The sequence below is a fragment of the Doryrhamphus excisus genome, chromosome 3 (assembly GCF_030265055.1).
Source record: "Doryrhamphus excisus isolate RoL2022-K1 chromosome 3, RoL_Dexc_1.0, whole genome shotgun sequence".
Classification (NCBI taxonomy): Eukaryota; Metazoa; Chordata; class Actinopteri; order Syngnathiformes; family Syngnathidae; genus Doryrhamphus; species Doryrhamphus excisus.
In genome coordinates this window covers 16702531-16720924 of record NC_080468.1, presented here as the reverse complement: position 1 = coordinate 16720924, position 18394 = coordinate 16702531, and the positions used below count along the sequence as shown (strand labels likewise).

The following is an 18394-nucleotide window of genomic DNA, read 5'->3' as shown; positions in this document are numbered from 1 at the left end:
GCATAGGATGCTACATAGTCACTTTATTTATTTACATTCCCGGGAAAAGTCTGTGGTCCTTTTATTGAAATAAAACTCGACCAATGATTAACCCGTAGTGACGTCACTCATGGGACGGTGACGTCACAGTATTTACAGGCCGCGGCGGGACAGTCGGTCGCGTGCTTGCCAACATGCAGCGCGCGAGGACGACGACTCCGCTGCTGCAGCTCGTGCTGGCTTCCTTCCGGAGACCACTTCATCATCATCACCGCCAGGACGCGCCCTCGGTGGGGATCATTGGCGCGCCTTTCTCCAAAGGACAGGTGAGACCGCGCACATTCCCACATCATCGGTGACGGGCTGATCATACGAGCCTGTGCGTGTGCGTGTAGCCGCAGGTCGGCGTGGACAGAGGACCGGACGTGATCCGAGCGGCGGGGCTGGTGCGCAAGCTGGAGGAGCAAGGTGACGTCACTGCTGCTTAAAGTTGCCCAATTGGTCCCAACTTGGGAGTCCTCGACGGTCACTTCATTAGGTACACCTGCGACCGCCACACTCGGGGGTTGGCGACTCGCCCGAATGTCCGTGGAAATGAATGTAAGCTTACTTTCCTTCTTTATATCGCTAGATTAGGTTTTAATGGGATCGCCGGCGTGTGCACGATGACACGCACGAATTTGGCGTGTCTATTGGCAATCGTTATTTCTCGCGGGTTTCCGCTTAAAATGACGGAAGAGAGGTGTCGTCGCCTCCCGCGCGTGGCGCCCATAATAAGCAAAGTATGAAAATATTGGCCATAACTCATTACATGGTGTACCTAATGAAGTGTCCATCGGTCTTAATGTTTGGTAGACATCATCAACTCTAAACCAGGGGTGTCAAAAGCACATTCTAAAAATAGAATTCACCAAGATTCACCCAGACAAATCTGCAGTCATTTTACAGGAATAAAGTCAAAATATTAGCAGAAAAAAGTTGTTAAAAAAAAAAAAATACGAGAATAACATCAGAATATTATGAGGAAAAATATCATTTTAGTAGCTCAAAAAGTTTTAATTGTTTAAACTTTAACTTGATGGCAAAGTTATGTTACCAGAATAAAGTTAAAATATTATAGAAATAAAGCAAAGGTCGACCCGGGCTGCATTTCTGGCCCACATTTAAAAAAAAAAAACATCAAAAAATGTAAAAATCAGCAGTCAATTTAGAAGAATAAAGTAAATATATTACAAGAAAAAAATTTTAAATAAATGAGAAAAATATGAGAATAACATCAGAATATTATGAGGAAAAATATCTCAAAAAGTAGTTTTAATTTTTCAAACTTGAGGGCAAAGTTATGTTACCAGAATAAAGTTAAAATATTATAGAAATAAAGCAAAGGTTGGCCCGGGCTGCATTTGTGGCCCACATTTAAAAAAAAAAAAAAAAAAAAAACAGCAAAAAATGTAAAAATCAGCAGTCAATTTAGAAGAATAAAGTCAATATATTACAAGAAAAAAAATTGTAAATAAATGAGAAAAATATGAGAATAACATCAGAATATTATGAGGAAAAATATCTCAAAAAGTAGTTTTAATTTTCCAAACTTGAGGGCAAAGTTATGTTAGCAGAATAAAGTTAAAATATTATAGAAATAAAGCAAAGGTCGACCCGGGCTGCATTTGTGGCCCACATTTTTTTAAATAAAAAAAAAACAGCAAAAAATGTAAAAATCAGCAGTCAATTTAGAAGAATAAAGTCAATATATTACAAGAAAAAAAATGTAAATAAATGAGAAAAATATGAGAATAACATCAGAATATTATGAGGAAAAATATCTCAAAAAGTAGCTCAAAATTTTTCAAACTTGAGGGCAAAGTTATGTTAACAGAATAAAGTTGAAATATTATAGAAATAAAGCAAAGGTTGGCCCGGGCTGCATTTGTGGCCCACATTTTTTTAAATTAAAAAAACAGCAAAAAATGTAAAAATCAGCAGTCAATTTAGAAGAATAAAGTCAATATATTACAAGAAAAAAATTGTAAATAAATGAGAAAAATATGAGAATAACATCAGAATATTATGAGGAAAAATATCTCAAAAAGTAGCTCAACATTTTTCAAATTTGAGGGCAAAGTTATGTTCGCAGAATAAAATAAAAATATCATGGAACGAAATAAAAAAGTTAGCCCGTGCTGCATTTGTGGCCCACATTTTTTTTAATGGGCGCATGACACATTGTAAAAGTAAAAAAACTAAAAAAAAAAAAACAGCAAAAATGAAAAGATCAGCAATCATTTTTGAAGAATAAAGTCAAAATATTACAAGAAAAAAGTTGCAAACTAATAAGAAAAAGTAGCTTTACAAGAATAACATGGTAATATGATGAGGAAAATGTAATTTTAGTTGCATAAAGTTGAAATTTTACAGTAAAGATATATATATATATACATTTATGGATATTTGCACTGAGCAGGATCAGTGTGTGTACAGTGGGTACACAGATAACTATGCACACGCATGTGTACGTGTACATGCACATGCACACGTGACACGGGTGCCTCTCTTTTCCAAAAGGGACATTGACCCCGCACGGCTGCCGGCGCCACCCAGGCGTCCCAAAAGGTGTGTTTTTGTAGCCGCGTACTTATTGACACATGCAGTCAAACATTTCAGCACCAAAGCAGCAGGCCAGCAAAAACAGGTTGGATGATGAAGATGGCCGCAAGTCAAATAACTTTATTTAGACCCCCCCCAGGTGAAAACACACAAGCGGCGCTCATCATTACAGCGTCACAGCGGAACAGGATTTGTCATTTGTGTCCCCAGGCTGCTTCGTCAAGGATTACGGTAATTTGACCTTCGAGGAGGTGGAGCCCGACGAGCCGGTGGGCCGCGTGAAATGCGCCCGGGCGGTGGGCAGCGCCAACCGCAGGCTGTCAGAAGCAGTGCAGGCGGCGAAGAGGGAGGGACACACCTCAGTCATGCTGGGGGGAGACCACAGGTAAAGCTTTCACTTGTTTGGGACCCGGGGGCGGGCAGGTGGGGGGGCGGGGCAGTGTGCTGATTGGTATATTTACCTGATCAAGCAGTGATAGAGTCTATCAATCATCCAGGTGGGGGGATGGGGGGGGGGGACTGATCACTTCCAACCCCATTCTACATTGTTTGTCGGCTTTTAAATAAAGTTACACTCATCATTTGACTAGAGGGGCGGAGCTAGCGCCATCCTCTGTGTCTCACCCCGACCTTGTTCTCCAGCCTGGCCATCGGCTCCATCCACGGCCACGCGGCGGCGGTCGGCGAGCTGAGCGTGGTGTGGGTCGACGCCCACGCCGACATCAACACGCCGCTGACCACGCCCACCGGCAACATGCACGGCCAGCCCGTGTCCTACCTGCTGCACGAGCTGCGCTCAAAGGTGCGCCGGCCGGCGGCGGAGAGGGAAATGTCGTTTCTATTCGCCGACTGACATCGTTTGCCCCCGCCCCCAGATTCCCGTGCTGCCCAATTTCTCCTGGCTGAATTCCTGTCTCCACGCCAGAGACCTGGTCTACATCGGTCTGAGAGACGTGGACCCCGAGGAACAGTGAGTGGTCTTCAAACTGTGTTTCTGATCCTGCTTTGTTGGTTGTGGTTCCTAACGCTAGTTCTGGTTAGCCAAGTGGTTCTGAAATGGTTCCAAACTGGTTTTTGCAGCTACATCCTGAAGCTGCTGGGCGTGAAGGTGTTCTCCATGACCCAAGTGGATCGTCTGGGCGTGGCCAGAGTCATGGAGGAGACGTGTGACTTCCTGTCCGACAGGTAGTGGATTTATTTACGTTTTGTAAGCCGGACATTTTTCCAACATCTCCAACCAAACGATGGATCAGAGTGAAGAAACCCGTCCATCTGAGCTACGACATCGATGCCATCGACCCGTCCGTGACCCCGGCGACAGGGACCCCGGTGGTGGGCGGGCTCACCTACAGGGAGGGAATCTACATCAATGAACAACTCAGCCAGACCGGTACGACCCACACGACTCGTGAAGAGCTGGCCTGAACCTATGCAAAGAAGGTGAAGGAGTTGTGTCTGCTCACGCCGTGTAGGTCTGCTGTCCGGGGTCGACTTAGTGGAGGTGAATCCTCTGAGGGGGAACACGGAACGGGAGGTCCAGTCCACCACCACAACAGCAGTGGATGTTCTACTGGCCTGTTTCGGACATCGACGGGAAGGAACCCACCCGCCGGACTACTGCCTGCCTGAGGCCTGATCCCCAATGGAAGCCGGAGAACTTAGCTAGCAAAACATGGATTTAGTTGATGGTTTTTCATACGTACATAAACGTCAACAACGACACAGGTCTTCTTATCGCTTACGTAAGCTCCGGTAGCTTCACTGTCACGGTTTTTACCAAATATATGAATCATGCTGTCAAAAATGTATTTCATATTGGATTGTATTGGATACAAATGTAAGGCATTCAGAAGACTAATTCACTAATGTTACTGTAATGTTGGTGAGACACACAAGCACCAGACCCCATGGCCGGACCAGGCTTTCATTGCATGTTGGAATGATCTCACACCAGGAATAATAATCCCTAATAAAGACAAAGAATACTGTTCCACTCGTAACCCACCCCTCACTAAAACTCAACCCATGAACCCACTGGTCTCCACAGTGAGGCCCGGGGGTCTTTTGCAGCCCACGGCTGCTTTTGATTTGATCATTTTACAATGATACTTTAACAGGAAACCGTTTTTTCAGACATGATGAATAGTCACGCATTTTTTCAGACGTGATGATAGTAAGGCGTTTTTTCGGACGTGATGAATAGTAAGGCGTTTTTTCGGGCGTGATGTATAGTAAGGCGTTTTTTCAGACGTGATGAATAGTAAGGCGTTTTTTCGGACATGATGAATAGTAAGGCGTTTTTTCGGGCGTGATGAATAGTAAGGCGTTTTTTCGGACGTGATGTATAGTAAGGCGTTTTTTCGGACATAATTAGTAAGGCGTTTTTTCGGACGTGATGTATAGTAAGGCGTTTTTTCAGACGTGATGTATAGTAAGGCGTTTTTTCAGACGTGATGTATAGTAAGGCGTTTTTTCAGACGTGATGTATAGTAAGGCGTTTTTTCGGACGTGATGTATAGTAAGGCGTTTTTTCGGACGTGATGAATAGTAAGGCGTTTTTTCGGACGTGATGTATAGTAAGGCGTTTTTTCGGACGTGATGTATAGTAAGGCGTTTTTTCAGACGTGATGTATAGTAAGGCGTTTTTTCGGACGTGATGTATAGTAAGGCGTTTTTTCGGACGTGATGTATAGTAAGGCGTTTTTTCGGACGTGATGTATAGTAAGGCGTTTTTTCGGACGTGATGAATAGTAAGGCGTTTTTTCGGACGTGATGAATAGTAAGGCGTTTTTTCGGACATGATGAATAGTAAGGCGTTTTTTCGGACATGATGAATAGTAAGGCGTTTTTTCGGACATGATGAATAGTAAGGCGTTTTTTCGGACGTGATGAATAGTAAGGCGTTTTTTCGGACGTGATGAATAGTAAGGCGTTTTTTCGGACGTGATGTATAGTAAGGCGTTTTTTCGGACGTGATGTATAGTAAGGCGTTTTTTCAGACGTGATGTATAGTAAGGCGTTTTTTCGGACGTGATGTATAGTAAGGCGTTTTTTCGGACGTGATGTATAGTAAGGCGTTTTTTCGGACGTGATGAATAGTAAGGCGTTTTTTCGGACGTGATGAATAGTAAGGCGTTTTTTCGGACGTGATGAATAGTAAGGCGTTTTTTCGGACATGATGAATAGTAAGGCGTTTTTTCGGACATGATGAATAGTAAGGCGTTTTTTCGGACATGATGAATAGTAAGGCGTTTTTTCGGACATGATGAATAGTAAGGCGTTTTTTCAGACATGATGAATAGTAAGGCGTTTTTTCAGACATGATGTATAGTAAGGCGTTTTTTCGGACATGATGTATAGTAAGGCGTTTTTTCAGACATGATGTATAGTAAGGCATTTTTTCAGACGTGATGAATAGTAAGGCGTTTTTTCGGACGTGATGTATAGTAAGGCGTTTTTTCGGACGTGATGTATAGTAAGGCGTTTTTTCGGACGTGATGTATAGTAAGGCGTTTTTTCGGACGTGATGAATAGTAAGGCGTTTTTTCGGACGTGATGTATAGTAAGGCGTGTTTTCGGACGTGATGTATAGTAAGGCGTTTTTTCGGACGTGATGAATAGTAAGGCGTTTTTTCAGACGTGATGTATAGTAAGGCGTTTTTTCAGACATGATGAATAGTAAGGCGTTTTTTCGGACGTGATGTATAGTAAGGCGTTTTTTCGGACGTGATGAATAGTAAGGCGTTTTTTCGGACGTGATGTATAGTAAGGCGTTTTTTCGGACGTGATGTATAGTAAGGCGTTTTTTCGGACGTGATGAATAGTAAGGCGTTTTTTCGGACGTGATGTATAGTAAGGCGTTTTTTCAGACGTGATGTATAGTAAGGCGTTTTTTCAGACGTGATGTATAGTAAGGCGTTTTTTCAGACGTGATGTATAGTAAGGCGTTTTTTCAGACGTGATGTATAGTAAGGCGTTTTTTCAGACATGATGTATAGTAAGGCGTTTTTTCGGACGTGATGTATAGTAAGGCGTTTTTTCAGACATGATGAATAGTAAGGCGTTTTTTCAGACATGATGAATAGTAAAGCGTTTTTTCAGACATGATGAATAGTAAGGCGTTTTTTCAGACATGATGAATAGTAAGGCGTTTTTTCGGACATGATGAATAGTAAGGCGTTTTTTCAGACATGATGAATAGTAAGGCGTTTTTTCGGACGTGATGAATAGTAAGGCATTTTTTCGGACATGATGTATAGTAAGGCGTTTTTTCGGACGTGATGTATAGTAAGGCGTTTTTTCGGACGTGATGTATAGTAAGGCGTTTTTTCGGACATGATGAATAGTAAGGCGTTTTTTCAGACATGATGAATAGTAAGGCGTTTTTTCAGACATGATGAATAGTAAGGCGTTTTTTCGGACGTGATGTATAGTAAGGCGTTTTTTCGGACGTGATGTATAGTAAGGCGTTTTTTCGGACGTGATGTATAGTAAGGCGTTTTTTCGGACATGATGAATAGTAAGGCGTTTTTTCGGACATGATGAATAGTAAGGCGTTTTTTCAGACATGATGAATAGTAAGGCGTTTTTTCGGACGTGATGTATAGTAAGGCGTTTTTTCGGACGTGATGTATAGTAAGGCGTTTTTTCGGACGTGATGTATAGTAAGGCGTTTTTTCGGACATGATGAATAGTAAGGCGTTTTTTCGGACATGATGAATAGTAAGGCGTTTTTTCAGACATGATGAATAGTAAGGCGTTTTTTCAGACATGATGAATAGTAAGGCGTTTTTTCAGACATGAAGTATAGTAAGGCGTTTTTTCGGACATGATGTATAGTAAGGCGTTTTTTCAGACATGATGTATAGTAAGGCATTTTTTCAGACATGATGTATAGTAAGGCGTTTTTTCAGACGTGATGAATAGTAAGGCGTTTTTTCGGACGTGATGTATAGTAAGGCGTTTTTTCGGACGTGATGTATAGTAAGGCGTTTTTTCGGACGTGATGTATAGTAAGGCGTTTTTTCGGACGTGATGAATAGTAAGGCGTTTTTTCGGACGTGATGAATAGTAAGGCGTTTTTTCGGACGTGATTTATAGTAAGGCGTTTTTTCGGACGTGATGTATACTAAGGCGTTTTTTCGGACGTGATGAATAGTAAGGCGTTTTTTCGGACGTGATGAATAGTAAGGCGTTTTTTCGGACGTGATGTATAGTAAGGCGTTTTTTCGGACGTGATGTATAGTAAGGCGTTTTTTCAGACGTGATGTATAATAAGGCGTTTTTTCAGACGTGATGTATAGTAAGGCGTTTTTTCGGACGTGATGTATAGTAAGGCGTTTTTTCAGACGTGATGTATAATAAGGCGTTTTTTCAGACGTGATGTATAGTAAGGCGTTTTTTCAGACGTGATGTATAGTAAGGCGTTTTTTCAGACATGATGAATAGTAAGGCGTTTTTTCGGACATGATGAATAGTAAGTCAGTTTTTGGATATGATGTACAGTAAGGTTTTTTATTGCATGTTATTGGACATGATGTACAAGGAGGCAACTGCACGGTAGTTGAATGGTTAGTGTGCAGGACACACAGCTATGAGACTGGGGTTCAATTCCCTGACCTTTTTGCATAGTAAGGCATTTTTTTGGACATGATGTATAGTAAGGCATTTTTTCAGACATGATGTATAGTAAGGCATTTTTTTGTGAATACCAAGTGAAGCGGGCACTAATCGAAAACCATGTTTTGTCTGCTGTAATTACGACAGTATTCACTTTCTAAATTAGGAATGCTACCCTGCATAAAATCATTTATCACGGTCATCAGGTCTGGAACCAATGAACAGCGATAAATGAGTCCGTCTCTGTGTTCCGTGTCAGTATTGCCACACTACCCTGGACAGCTGGACACGTTCTCACATCCAGTGACGGGCAGATGCAGCCACTCACGGAGGAAAAGGGGGGTGGGGCTGATCCAAAATTACCCAAAGGCAGACTTTTGTATTTTAGTCAACCGAAAGATCATCCGCAAATGCTCTGATAATCAATTAGTGAGAAAAACAAGCAGCGGGTCTCCAAAGCCATGTGATCACAGCTAACCGTTTGTTGCGTGCCACACAACAAATGGCGGTCGTCACGGTGACACACTGATACAAAGCGTACAAAGCAGAATGGTCTCGGTTTAATGTGTAATCCGGTTGACACGTGCGCTCTTGGACCTTCGGAGCGGACAGCGCCGCCTGAACTCTTGCCCTCGTTCGTGCAGCCACACATTGGCCACTGGACGGAGACAATCATAAAACGGGTGAACGTGTCCCGTTAACGTCAACACTCACCCCACTTGCTTCCCACAAGGACGGGACAGGCGGCGTGTCTGGTCCGATAGTCTCCGTCTCCGCTGGGGTGAAGGTTGTACCAGAACACCGCCGACCCCTTGTGACCCAGACAGCGTGGACACTTCATTAGGTACACAGTTTGCTGCGGTGCGGTACAAAACACCGGAGGCGTTGAGCATTTTGACAATCAGTTCCAGTTTGGATTGCGCTCCAACTGCATGGCTAATGAGGTGGTGGTTGTGTCAAAGCAGCCAACCTTCTTGGGCCAAACAGCAGCTCCCGCATCCGTGAAGACTGTGGCGCCCCCTGCCTGCACGTCGCTCATCTGCAGCACCGAGGGTGAAGGACGTTACAAGCAGCCAGATGTTTTATTTGTGACGTCAAGTGTCAGTGACTGACGTAAAGCAGCCAGGTGGCGATTCGGTTTCCCGTCCCAAGCTCTGCAAAGGAGTCGGGCTCATCTTCCTGTGGAACGACGAGGGGGTCGTAGGTCAGAACCAATGAGAAGCATCAACAAGTGGACAAAAGCTTATTTACCCGATTAAAATCGTAATGTGGTTCATACTGTCCTCCAACGCCATAGTTTGCCACCTGCCGAGACAATAGTTGACATTTATTTTTACATTAACATAAAACATGATGTCAAAACAAACTACCTCACTTATCTGTAACCCGCAAGGTATGCTGAGTCATTTACCGCTTGAGGGAAGTTCGCATGTGGAAATGCTGCTATGCACGCTAGCAATGCTAACACGTAGCTATGAAAAAAATTTAATATGCTAATGTTAGCATGCTAGCAATGTCAACATGCTAATGTTAGCATGCTCACATGTAACATAAGAGTGTCAAGTGTAAATGTATGTGTCTACTAAGGCAAAATAGATATTAGATTATTATTAGATTATGATTATTAGTATTGTTAATCTAATTATTATTAAAGTATTATTTTTCAAAATATCGATATTTCTCTTGAGCACGATATCGAAAACAAGCATATCGTTCATATCGATACAGAAAGGGTTTGAGGCGGAGGACTCGTGTTTCAAGATGGCGCCGTGGAAGCTAGTGTGAAGCTAGTTAAGGCAGCTCTGTGTCTTCTGCGTCGTTTTTAGTGTTTTATATTATATTTACTATGTTTTCTGTGCCATGTCGAGTGTGAAGTTTTGTGCCAAGTGTGCAGCTATGGATTTTCATCTTGTTAAGTTTATGAAAAAGGTATAAAGGTTGCTGTATAAAGACTGCATCAACCATGTCTACCGTCTGTCGTCATGGGCAACGTGAGATGGAAGCGCTCACGTTGCCAACCCGACTGCAGAGACTACTGTAATTGAACTGAACATTCAACAGTATATTTTACTTTTTTCTATATTTATTTAAAGATAATGTACCATTTTATTTCAGCGGCTATAAGAGTGAAAAACTTTGCATGGATATTTGGCCCTGCACCTAGCATAAATGTACCTGAAAGTACCATGGAGACAGCACAAAATGTCCAAATGGCACTTCCTTCATTTAGGCTTGGTGGGATCACACCCACTTTACCTGCAGCTGCTCTGCTGTGGAAACGTCCAAGCCGGTGACGTCCCCAATCCTCTGGGCCATCAGGTCCACGACGGGATGCTCGTGTTGTCCCAGCCAGGCACTGAGGTGGAGGGCGGGGTCACATGTCACTCATGTGTTTTTAAAAGTAGCAGGACAGGTTAATGAAGACCAGAAGACGAAAAGAAGACAAGTAGCTAAGTGCCAGAATTGTGATTTGTGCATGAAAGAGTGGAGGACGGCCCTAAAAAAAAAAAAAAAAGTGGACACCCCTGCCCTGGAAGATACCAAATTAAATAACAAGTGGCCCAACTGTTGAAAGTAAGGTGTTGTGCTGAAGACTAATTGATGGTTTGAGGATGAACACTTCTCCTCAGAAGCATAAACCAGGCTCTAGGCAACCACATTAGAGAAATAATGATCCATAAAGAGCTCCTTACTTCTCCGAGATTCTGTACCTGGCCTCGTGAGAACAGCCTGACCGACTGTCGACCACTAGGGAACGCCTTAGCTAGCGCAACCATGGCATTTGTCCAGCAGGGGGAGAGAGACGCATATCAGCACATGATGAGGTACATCTCTGCGCCTTCGGTTGTTAAACATCTCTACAATGTAATACTAGTGGAACACATCCTGTGTGTCTTCTGCACTTTCAAAATAAAAGCAGATGAGACTCACCCTGGGTTTGGCAAGCTCTTTCAACTTGTCCATCTCCTCGTCCGTCACTATGTCATGATATCGAACGATGCGGGGATGGTCCCACTCGTCCTCCTCTTTCACAGGACCGATCACGAACCTCGGATGGCGACCGCCGTCACGGTAACGGCAGAAGAGGCGACTCTGTCTGCGGGGAGTCTGTCAGCAAAGAGTCACCTATTACTATAGTAGACATAAGCCAAAATAAGACATAAATACAACTGGTGCTTGTGTGTTACTGTAGGGGGGGATGAAAACAGGAAATGAGGGAGTTGAGTTTCCGCTTTTTGTGGTGAAAAAAAGGCAACAACTGTTGTTCTTGTGTCTTCCAGCAAACATTAGAGCAGCATTACTGACACCTAGTGACCAGTATAGAATACTACATACTGTATATATGGACTCATCTCCTTTCTTTCTTTCTTTTCTTAATTTATTTCAGACATGCATACTATGTTACATTATTCTTTCACACATATACACTTACAATACTATTCACTTACAATATCTATCTACATATATATATATATACACATACACGCATACACACAACACCTCATTGCTACACATGTCTGAAAAGGAGCAGGAAGAAGCAAAGCTTATTAAATCCTACCCCTTCTCCACGCCATAGCAGTTACCAATTCAATAAGTGATTTTTCCACACATATAATCACAGAATCTCCTGAAACGTTATGTTTGTTAATGAGCCCGACTGATATGGGATTTCTGGGGCCGATGCCAATACTAATATTTGGGACTGTGAAAAAAACGATATCCGATATATCAGGGGCTCTATTTTGTATTTTATTTATTTTTTAAAAATCATGATTTATGGATATATTTTTGAAAAAAATGTTTTAGAGTGAAGCCGCAAAATTCACTCTAATTCACATTCAATTACTTTCTAAGAGAACACACAAACAGTGGAAAACAAGCAATTGAGATGTGCATTTATGCCCCCCCCCCACCACCCTCCTCCTCCTAGCCTGACTTTTTTTGCATGAAAAAATGACCTACTTATAAAGAATGAGATTCAGCAGAAAAAATGGCCTATTTTGGGAGAACCAAAGCAAAACAAAAGACCCAAAATCCAGGGTCATGAACGCTAGGCTGCATGTGTATGTGTATGTGTGTGTGTATGTGTGTGTGTGTATGTGTGTGTGTTCATCCTCACCATTTCAGCGCTCTTGCCACGACACAGCTTCTCATACATGTTGTCGTCCTCCATGTTTGGGGCAGCTCGACCCATCCTGAGCGTCTCCTCCGTCTCCTCCCCATTCTGCAGCTTCTCCAGGTGGTACTCAAAGTAGCGAAGGTTTGTTTCAGCTTGCTTTTTACTGGGGTCTTTCAAAATAAATTTAAAAAAATAATCTCTGCTGTTTTTTAAAAAAAATTCTAGAGTACTCTGTTCTGTATGACACCCACCCAACTGCAGCAGCCGCTTGGTAAACTCCATGGCGCTCTCCAGCTCCCCCTGCTGGTAGAGGGAGTAGCTGAGATAGTCCAGGATGGTGACTGCATCCACGGTGCCGGGCGGCTCCCCCTGGTCCAGCTGTCTCAGAGCCTGGGACATCCACAGCTCCGTGTGGTAGAAGTCGTCCTCCTGGAACGCCACCTTTCCAAGGTCGTAGCAGTCGTCCGCCGTCAGGGTGCCGCGGAGGGAGGAGCTTCCTGCGTCAGTGCGGGAGTTCTGAGTTGTAGGTTCTAACACGGATCCCCCCCCCCGTTGTATGACTTGTCACCTGGCAGCTCTCCTTTGGCGAGGGTGTTGGTGTCCAGCTCGTACGTGTCCTGCAGCCTCAGCAAGGCCTCGGCCACACCAGTCTGGTCTACTTCGTTGGGGAAGTGCTGCCTCCTGATGGTGAGGTTGGAGATGAACCCTGAAACACCACAGAAGAAGAAACAAGATCAGAACCACACAAATGATATTTGTCTGTCCTGAACATGTATTTTCATGTGGACTGAGATTTCTTTTTTTTTTTTAAGGCTCACCGTCAGACATGTTGGTGAGCACCAGGTTCTCCAACTCGCCCCACTCCCTGCTCAGCCGCTTCATCAGTTTAAAAGCGTTCACGGGATGGCCCAGGAAGCCTTCGGGGTCCCGGATGGCAGCAGCAGAGAGGCTGTCCAGCTGCTCGGCCCACCTGAGAGCACGCACACAATTAAAGAGGCGTACCTTCACAATAAGATCACGACAGACATCTATACTTCTTAATCTGCTCCAGTTTGTTCTCTTCAGCTTGGATGTAATCCTTCAGCGAGGCCACCAGGTCCTTCTCCGTGTACAGGAGGTCAGTCATGTGACCTGTAAGCAAACTGTTATTTCTGTTCATTTTGTCTCATTTGGCTTTTTTTCTCTCCCAGAGCCATTTGCCCACCGATGGATGTGAAGTACTCATTGACGGCCGAGGAAGATGTGATGAAGATCAACAACAAGCAACAGACCGCCATCTTGCTGTCAAAATGGATGACAGAAAGTAAATTTGTTTCTTTCACAAAATGAAAGGTCACCATTAAATTAAATCAAACTGAAGACTACCTCAAAATAACTTATCACTATCTTTTCAATACTTCTCAATAAGGACTAAGTGTCAAATCATCCAAAGAAACAAGATTTGCTTTAGCAACGAACAGCTATCTTAGCAGACACATGTCAACAACCAAATATAATTGATGATAGAACATTATGTACACGAGAATTCAGCAGAAATATTACCTTTACAGGTCAAATGTTAATGAAAGTACATTTGTGTATAGTGCGTCACCAATTACAGACATTTAAATGTTTTGATTTTGACTGCTTCTGTGACGACCGCTTAAACGGAAGTCGGCAAATGGACACCGGATGCGCACACTCAGGCGAATAAAATACAAAATAAGGATATCTAATAATTAAAGCAAAACGACAAGGCGCAACAAAAACTGTTCAAAAAGAAGACAAAACTAATTATTAAATACAAAAAATAAGACGAACCGCACTGAATACCGAAAGCAGCTAGCTGGCATGCTAATGAAGCACTCTCTTGCCAAGTGGCTGCAGGTGTTGCTAGTCATTCCGTCTCACCCGAAAACCAGGCAATCGAGACAGGAAACACAAATGTTAAAGAAGCCAGGGAAAATAATTAAACAAAGTTCAACAATTAAATTACACTTGAAGCGTATTATTTATGATTACTGGCCTGCTCCTGTCTGCCAAATCCAATCTAAAGAGAGTCAGCTGCTGCCTGTAAGGTTTGAACGCCTCGTTCACGACTCTCACATCTCTCGTGCACAATTAGTCGGAAGTCTTTTTTTCTTTCAATCAATAAAATGTTTTCGTTTCATTTCCGAAGCCTTTGTAAATAACTGTTTGTAACTGTAAGTTGAAGAAAAAATTATTTCAAGAAAAGGTTTAATGTCAAATCGTTCCAGAAAAATTGTAATCTCGATCCCGGTTTAAAGATGCACGGTGTGCCAATCATAGGGCACCTAGTAGGAGTTACCGGAAAACATATGGTCCAATAACAACTCAATGTTACCCAAGCAACGCCACTTCTTGACCAATCGGAAGCAAGCATGTATTACCCCCGCCTCCTCGCTCTCTCCAGGCGATGGGAGTCACCAAATACTTTGAGCAGTTTGTTTTTCTTGTGATCGAGGAACCTCAACAGAAGCTCACATGGTTGCCATCTGTGGAAAAGATAAAGTCTTTGCTAGTACCATCGATATTATTAACACCATGTAAAATAACGTTATGGACCTGAGGAGGAGCCCATGATGGGACACCACAGCGGTCCTCCTTCTCCACGATGAGCCACCGAGGCAGCCCGGTCCGAGCCTACGACTTCCTGCTCAAGTTCCTGCTGGTGGGCGACAGTGATGTGGGCAAGGCCGAGATCGTGGCGAGCCTGCAGGACGGAGCCAGCGAGTCACCGTATGGACACAACATGGGTGAGTACCTTCCGACTGACTGGGGGCGCCACAGGTGGCCGCCTGAAGCCCCCCCCCACGAGAGGGCACGAGACAGTTGTACACTATTGTGTGTGTGCGTGCGCGTGCATGAGCACGTGTGCGGCGCTCATGACTCACACGCTCCCTGCAGGAGGCATCCAGGCTGCACGTGATGACGTAACCCCTTAAGTGACAGAGAGTGGATTTTATTTTGAAGACTACCGGAGGTTAAACCGAGCTGCTACTGTAACGCAGATCTCCCGGGTGGGAATCGCACGTGCCCAAATCGAGACTGGAGGATTGGCACACGTGCACAAACGTGCTCACACACACACACACACACCGGGAGACTTTAAGCGACGAGGGAGTGTGTTAACATTTGGACGTCTTATGTAACAACACGCTTCATGCCTTGGACATGCCAAGAATGTGAGCTGCTGTGCTTCTGCTGCTCCAGATGTTCTTGTTTGTGTCTCACTAGGATGGAGATGATTGAGCTCTCCACACCTCAGTGGACCACTTGAGGTGGAACAGCCACATCTCATTGGTTCACTGTCGGTTAACTGTGCAAAAAGAAGCTAAGCGCTTTGGCAGGCGGAGGAGGGGCGTCCACGGGAATTTGTGACGAGCTTTGCAGTATGGCGCTACGTGCTAAGAGGTCTCAGGTGCCCTCATGTCATCTTCTGGCGGCAGGAAGCTGACAGCGCTTAGTAATCCCTCTTAGCGAGGCTCTGTGTCCTTATCATGGTTGGCGTATTAAAGCCCTTTCAAAGTAAGACGGGCGTGGAGCAAAAGAAAGTACCGTTTGTTTTTGTGTGTTTCCTGTCAGGCATCGACTACAAGACCACCACCATCCTTCTGAACGGCAGGAGAGTCAAACTCCAGCTGTGGTACGGTCCATCGTGTGATTGGCTACAAAGATGACATAAATCGCAGAGAGCTTTATGCAGGGCAATGATTGATGGTTCAGGGTCCCGTGCCTTCAGATTCATTGTCTCTGTTTCAGGGACGCATCCGGTCAGGGACGCTTCTGCACCATCTTCAGATCTTATTCCAGAGGAGCTCAGGTAATCACATTCTTAGTATGTTTTGGAACATGTGAGGCCATGTTCTCCCCTGTCCTCCATAGCCAGATGACGGGTTAGTACGAGAACCTGAACCAGCAAACGTCAACTAATTGAAAGGCTCATGAAAATGAGCTCCTCTCTCCCATCCAAATCCTCAGAGGTTGCCTGAGGGTGATGTTCTCCTGTGATTTTGGATTAACAGTTGCAATAAAACTGACTTAGATTCCTCTTGAATCAGGAGTAAAATATGAAATGATACTGTATGTACTCACCACGAATGAACCATAACTGAAGATGATCCTTGAACGTGGGATGCTCCGATTAGGATTTGATGCTGATCCTCCATGAGTGAAATCGGCCAACACGGATCACTGGGAATAATGATATAGTTTTACGTACATACCAGTGTCATAACCAGACGGAAATATACATGAAAAACAACGTTGAATATTTCATAATTTCATTTAATAAGGGCTCAATTAATGTAAAAAAATGACTGCTCTAAGTATGAAAATATTCTATTTGTAAATAAGGAATCCTACTTTGTGGAAATGGGGATTGACTGTGTACGTTGCATCCTCAGGGCGTCATCCTGGTGTACGACATCACCAACCGCTGGTCCTTTGATGGCATCGAGCGCTGGATCAAAGAGATCGAGGAGGTGAGGGATTGCACGCGTCCGATTGGACGAAACAGAAGGTGACTGATTTGTACTTACCCAGCATGCGCCAGGGGTTCCTAAAATCCTGGTCGGGAACCGCCTCCACCTTGCCTACAAACGTCAGGTGACCACGGAGCAGGCGCGAGTATACGCCGAAAAGCTGGACATCACCTTCTTTGAGGTCAGCCCGCTGTGCAACTTCAACGTCACCGAGTCGTTCACCGAGCTGGCACGCATCGTCCTCATGAGACACGGCACGGAGCGCCTGTGGAGGCCCAACAAAGGTCCAGACACGCCTCCTTTCACGTCACCTGGGAAATACATTAGTACGTTCTCTCCAAGTGATTGTCCTCCATGTTGTCTTGTTCGGAATCAGTGTTGAGTCTTCAGGATCTCTGCTGTCGCGCCATCGTCTCCTGCACCCCCGTCCACCTGGTGGATAAGCTCCCGTTGCCGCTGGCTCTCAAGTGTCACCTCAAGTCGTTCTCCATGGCCAACGGCCTCAACGCCCGCATGATGCACGGGCGCTCCTACGCCGTCGCCACCACCCCCTCCGCACTCCGCCACGGCCCGGCCAAAAGATCCGGAGGAACGCTGCTGAAAAAGCCTAAACACGTCCATCCGCCGCCTCTCAGCCCGTCCGCACAGAGCTGCAGAAACGGCTGTAAGATCTCCTAACATCTGGACGGCGTGTGACGGCGCGCTCAACAACCGCCTGAACAGCAACACGCGGGTCAGGAAGTACACCATGTAAATACTGACGTGTGTATTACGTCTTGGCAGGGTGTGTACATCCTCCTCATTTATACTACACAAACAAAGACACACACAGTATGTTTACACGCCAATGCAGTATTTTTGCACACAAATAGGACACAAAAACATGCTATGATGGCACCCAGCTTATTGTGTTTAAATTGTGATGAAACTTGTTTTGTGTACTCGGTTTTACATGTTGTAAATAAAAGTGGAATTTGTTGTTGTTACCTGTGTTGTGATGAAGTGGATGTGATGTAAAGCCACGCTGATCCGGCAGGTGGCGGCAGTGAGAGTGAGGCATGACGCCTTGATCATGACAGTTGTCACTACGCAATCCGTTCTACGCATGCATTTCATCATCATTATTTCACTAATTATGTAAACAATGATATATAATATATATTTCTAGAGTACGATATTACTATAGTAATATATATAATATATAATAAAAGAAAATAACCCGCATCTTTGACCTGGCCTTTCCTGTATGATTTACACCACTCATTGGAAGGTAGCGTGGCCGAGCGGTCTAAGGCGCTGGATTAAGGCTCCAGTCTCTTCGGGGGCGTGGGTTCGAATCCCACCGCTGCCATTCAACTATTGCTGGTCTATCGCAGACACGTAATAAATTAATCTCGGCCACGACTGACAAAGCTAGCATGCGGTGCTAGTAATGTTTGACGTTAGCTTATAGCATTTCCAAATGTAGGCGTAGTTTGTAAACAGTGTTTCTATAGACCACAAGATGGCGCCATAGACAACATTACAATAATGTGTTTCTTTCGGCTTAACTTATAAATTCATGACTTTAGAATAGGGTCTTAAATTT

At 44.2% G+C, this 18394-nt stretch overlaps 3 protein-coding genes and 1 non-coding gene across 8 annotated transcripts; 3 read left to right on the top strand and 1 right to left on the bottom strand.

The window, feature by feature from the left end:
* Positions 1 to 141: 141 nt before the first annotated feature.
* Positions 142 to 4574, top strand: arg1 (arginase 1). 2 transcript variants are annotated; one of them, XM_058066090.1, is made up of 8 exons: positions 142 to 305; positions 375 to 447; positions 2794 to 2968; positions 3226 to 3385; positions 3459 to 3553; positions 3664 to 3768; positions 3837 to 3973; positions 4056 to 4574. In XM_058066090.1, exons 1-8 carry the CDS (start codon positions 174 to 176, stop codon positions 4217 to 4219), a joined length of 1041 nt encoding a protein of 346 aa, XP_057922073.1. In that variant the 5' UTR covers positions 142 to 173; the 3' UTR covers positions 4220 to 4574. The 2 variants fall into 2 exon arrangements, with proteins under 2 accessions (XP_057922073.1, XP_057922074.1); XM_058066091.1 differs by lacking the exons at positions 142 to 305; positions 375 to 447 and adding an exon at positions 2592 to 2722.
* Positions 4575 to 7985: 3411 nt separating this feature from the next.
* Positions 7986 to 14613, bottom strand: LOC131125010 (prolyl 4-hydroxylase subunit alpha-1-like). Of its 3 annotated transcripts, none has more exons than XM_058066088.1 (15): positions 14123 to 14613; positions 13527 to 13603; positions 13357 to 13453; positions 13141 to 13292; positions 12891 to 13028; positions 12574 to 12819; positions 12323 to 12492; positions 11134 to 11310; positions 10914 to 10966; positions 10459 to 10558; positions 9454 to 9507; positions 9316 to 9381; positions 9173 to 9241; positions 8917 to 9058; positions 7986 to 8860 (listed from the first exon to the last, which is right to left on the bottom strand). In XM_058066088.1, exons 1-15 carry the CDS (start codon positions 14200 to 14202, stop codon positions 8763 to 8765), a joined length of 1719 nt encoding a protein of 572 aa, XP_057922071.1. In that variant the 5' UTR covers positions 14203 to 14613; the 3' UTR covers positions 7986 to 8762. The 3 variants fall into 3 exon arrangements, with proteins under 3 accessions (XP_057922071.1, XP_057922070.1, XP_057922072.1); XM_058066087.1 differs by having other exon boundaries at positions 7988 to 8860; positions 10896 to 10966; positions 14123 to 14612; XM_058066089.1 differs by having other exon boundaries at positions 7988 to 8860; positions 8917 to 9013; positions 10896 to 10966; positions 14123 to 14612.
* On the top strand, positions 14427 to 17920 carry rab40b (RAB40B, member RAS oncogene family). Of its 2 annotated transcripts, none has more exons than XM_058066093.1 (6): positions 14427 to 15078; positions 15908 to 15968; positions 16085 to 16145; positions 16729 to 16806; positions 16868 to 17090; positions 17183 to 17918. In XM_058066093.1, exons 1-6 carry the CDS (start codon positions 14937 to 14939, stop codon positions 17482 to 17484), a joined length of 867 nt encoding a protein of 288 aa, XP_057922076.1. In that variant the 5' UTR covers positions 14427 to 14936; the 3' UTR covers positions 17485 to 17918. The 2 variants fall into 2 exon arrangements, with proteins under 2 accessions (XP_057922076.1, XP_057922077.1); XM_058066094.1 differs by lacking the exon at positions 14427 to 15078 and adding an exon at positions 15153 to 15507 and having other exon boundaries at positions 17183 to 17920.
* A 155-nt stretch (positions 17921 to 18075) lies between these two features.
* trnal-aag (transfer RNA leucine (anticodon AAG)) lies at positions 18076 to 18157 on the top strand. The gene has a single exon. It is a non-coding gene; the product is annotated as a tRNA-Leu (tRNA).
* The last annotated feature ends 237 nt before the right edge of the window (positions 18158 to 18394 follow it).

What these genes read in the sequence shown, in the direction of transcription:
- arg1 (XM_058066090.1), top strand. Translation starts at nt 174, where the DNA reads ATGCAGCGCGCGAGGACGACGACTCCGCTGCTGCAGCTCGTGCTGGCT. An exon ending in TGCACGAGCTGCGCTCAAAG is followed by an intron (nt 3,386 to 3,458) that starts GTGCGCCGGCCG and finishes CCCCGCCCCCAG; the next exon opens with ATTCCCGTGCTGCCCAATTT. An exon ending in GACGTGGACCCCGAGGAACA is followed by an intron (nt 3,554 to 3,663) that starts GTGAGTGGTCTT and finishes TGGTTTTTGCAG; the next exon opens with CTACATCCTGAAGCTGCTGG.
- LOC131125010 (XM_058066087.1), bottom strand. Translation starts at nt 14,202, where the DNA reads ATGACTAGCAACACCTGCAGCCACTTGGCAAGAGAGTGCTTCATTAGC. An exon ending in CACATTACGATTTTAATCGG is followed by an intron (nt 9,382 to 9,453) that starts GTAAATAAGCTT and finishes GTCGTTCCACAG; the next exon opens with GAAGATGAGCCCGACTCCTT. An exon ending in CCTTGTGGGAAGCAAGTGGG is followed by an intron (nt 8,861 to 8,916) that starts GTGAGTGTTGAC and finishes GTCTCCGTCCAG; the next exon opens with TGGCCAATGTGTGGCTGCAC.
- rab40b (XM_058066093.1), top strand. Translation starts at nt 14,937, where the DNA reads ATGAGCCACCGAGGCAGCCCGGTCCGAGCCTACGACTTCCTGCTCAAG. An exon ending in CTTATTCCAGAGGAGCTCAG is followed by an intron (nt 16,146 to 16,728) that starts GTAATCACATTC and finishes TTGCATCCTCAG; the next exon opens with GGCGTCATCCTGGTGTACGA. An exon ending in GGATCAAAGAGATCGAGGAG is followed by an intron (nt 16,807 to 16,867) that starts GTGAGGGATTGC and finishes GTACTTACCCAG; the next exon opens with CATGCGCCAGGGGTTCCTAA.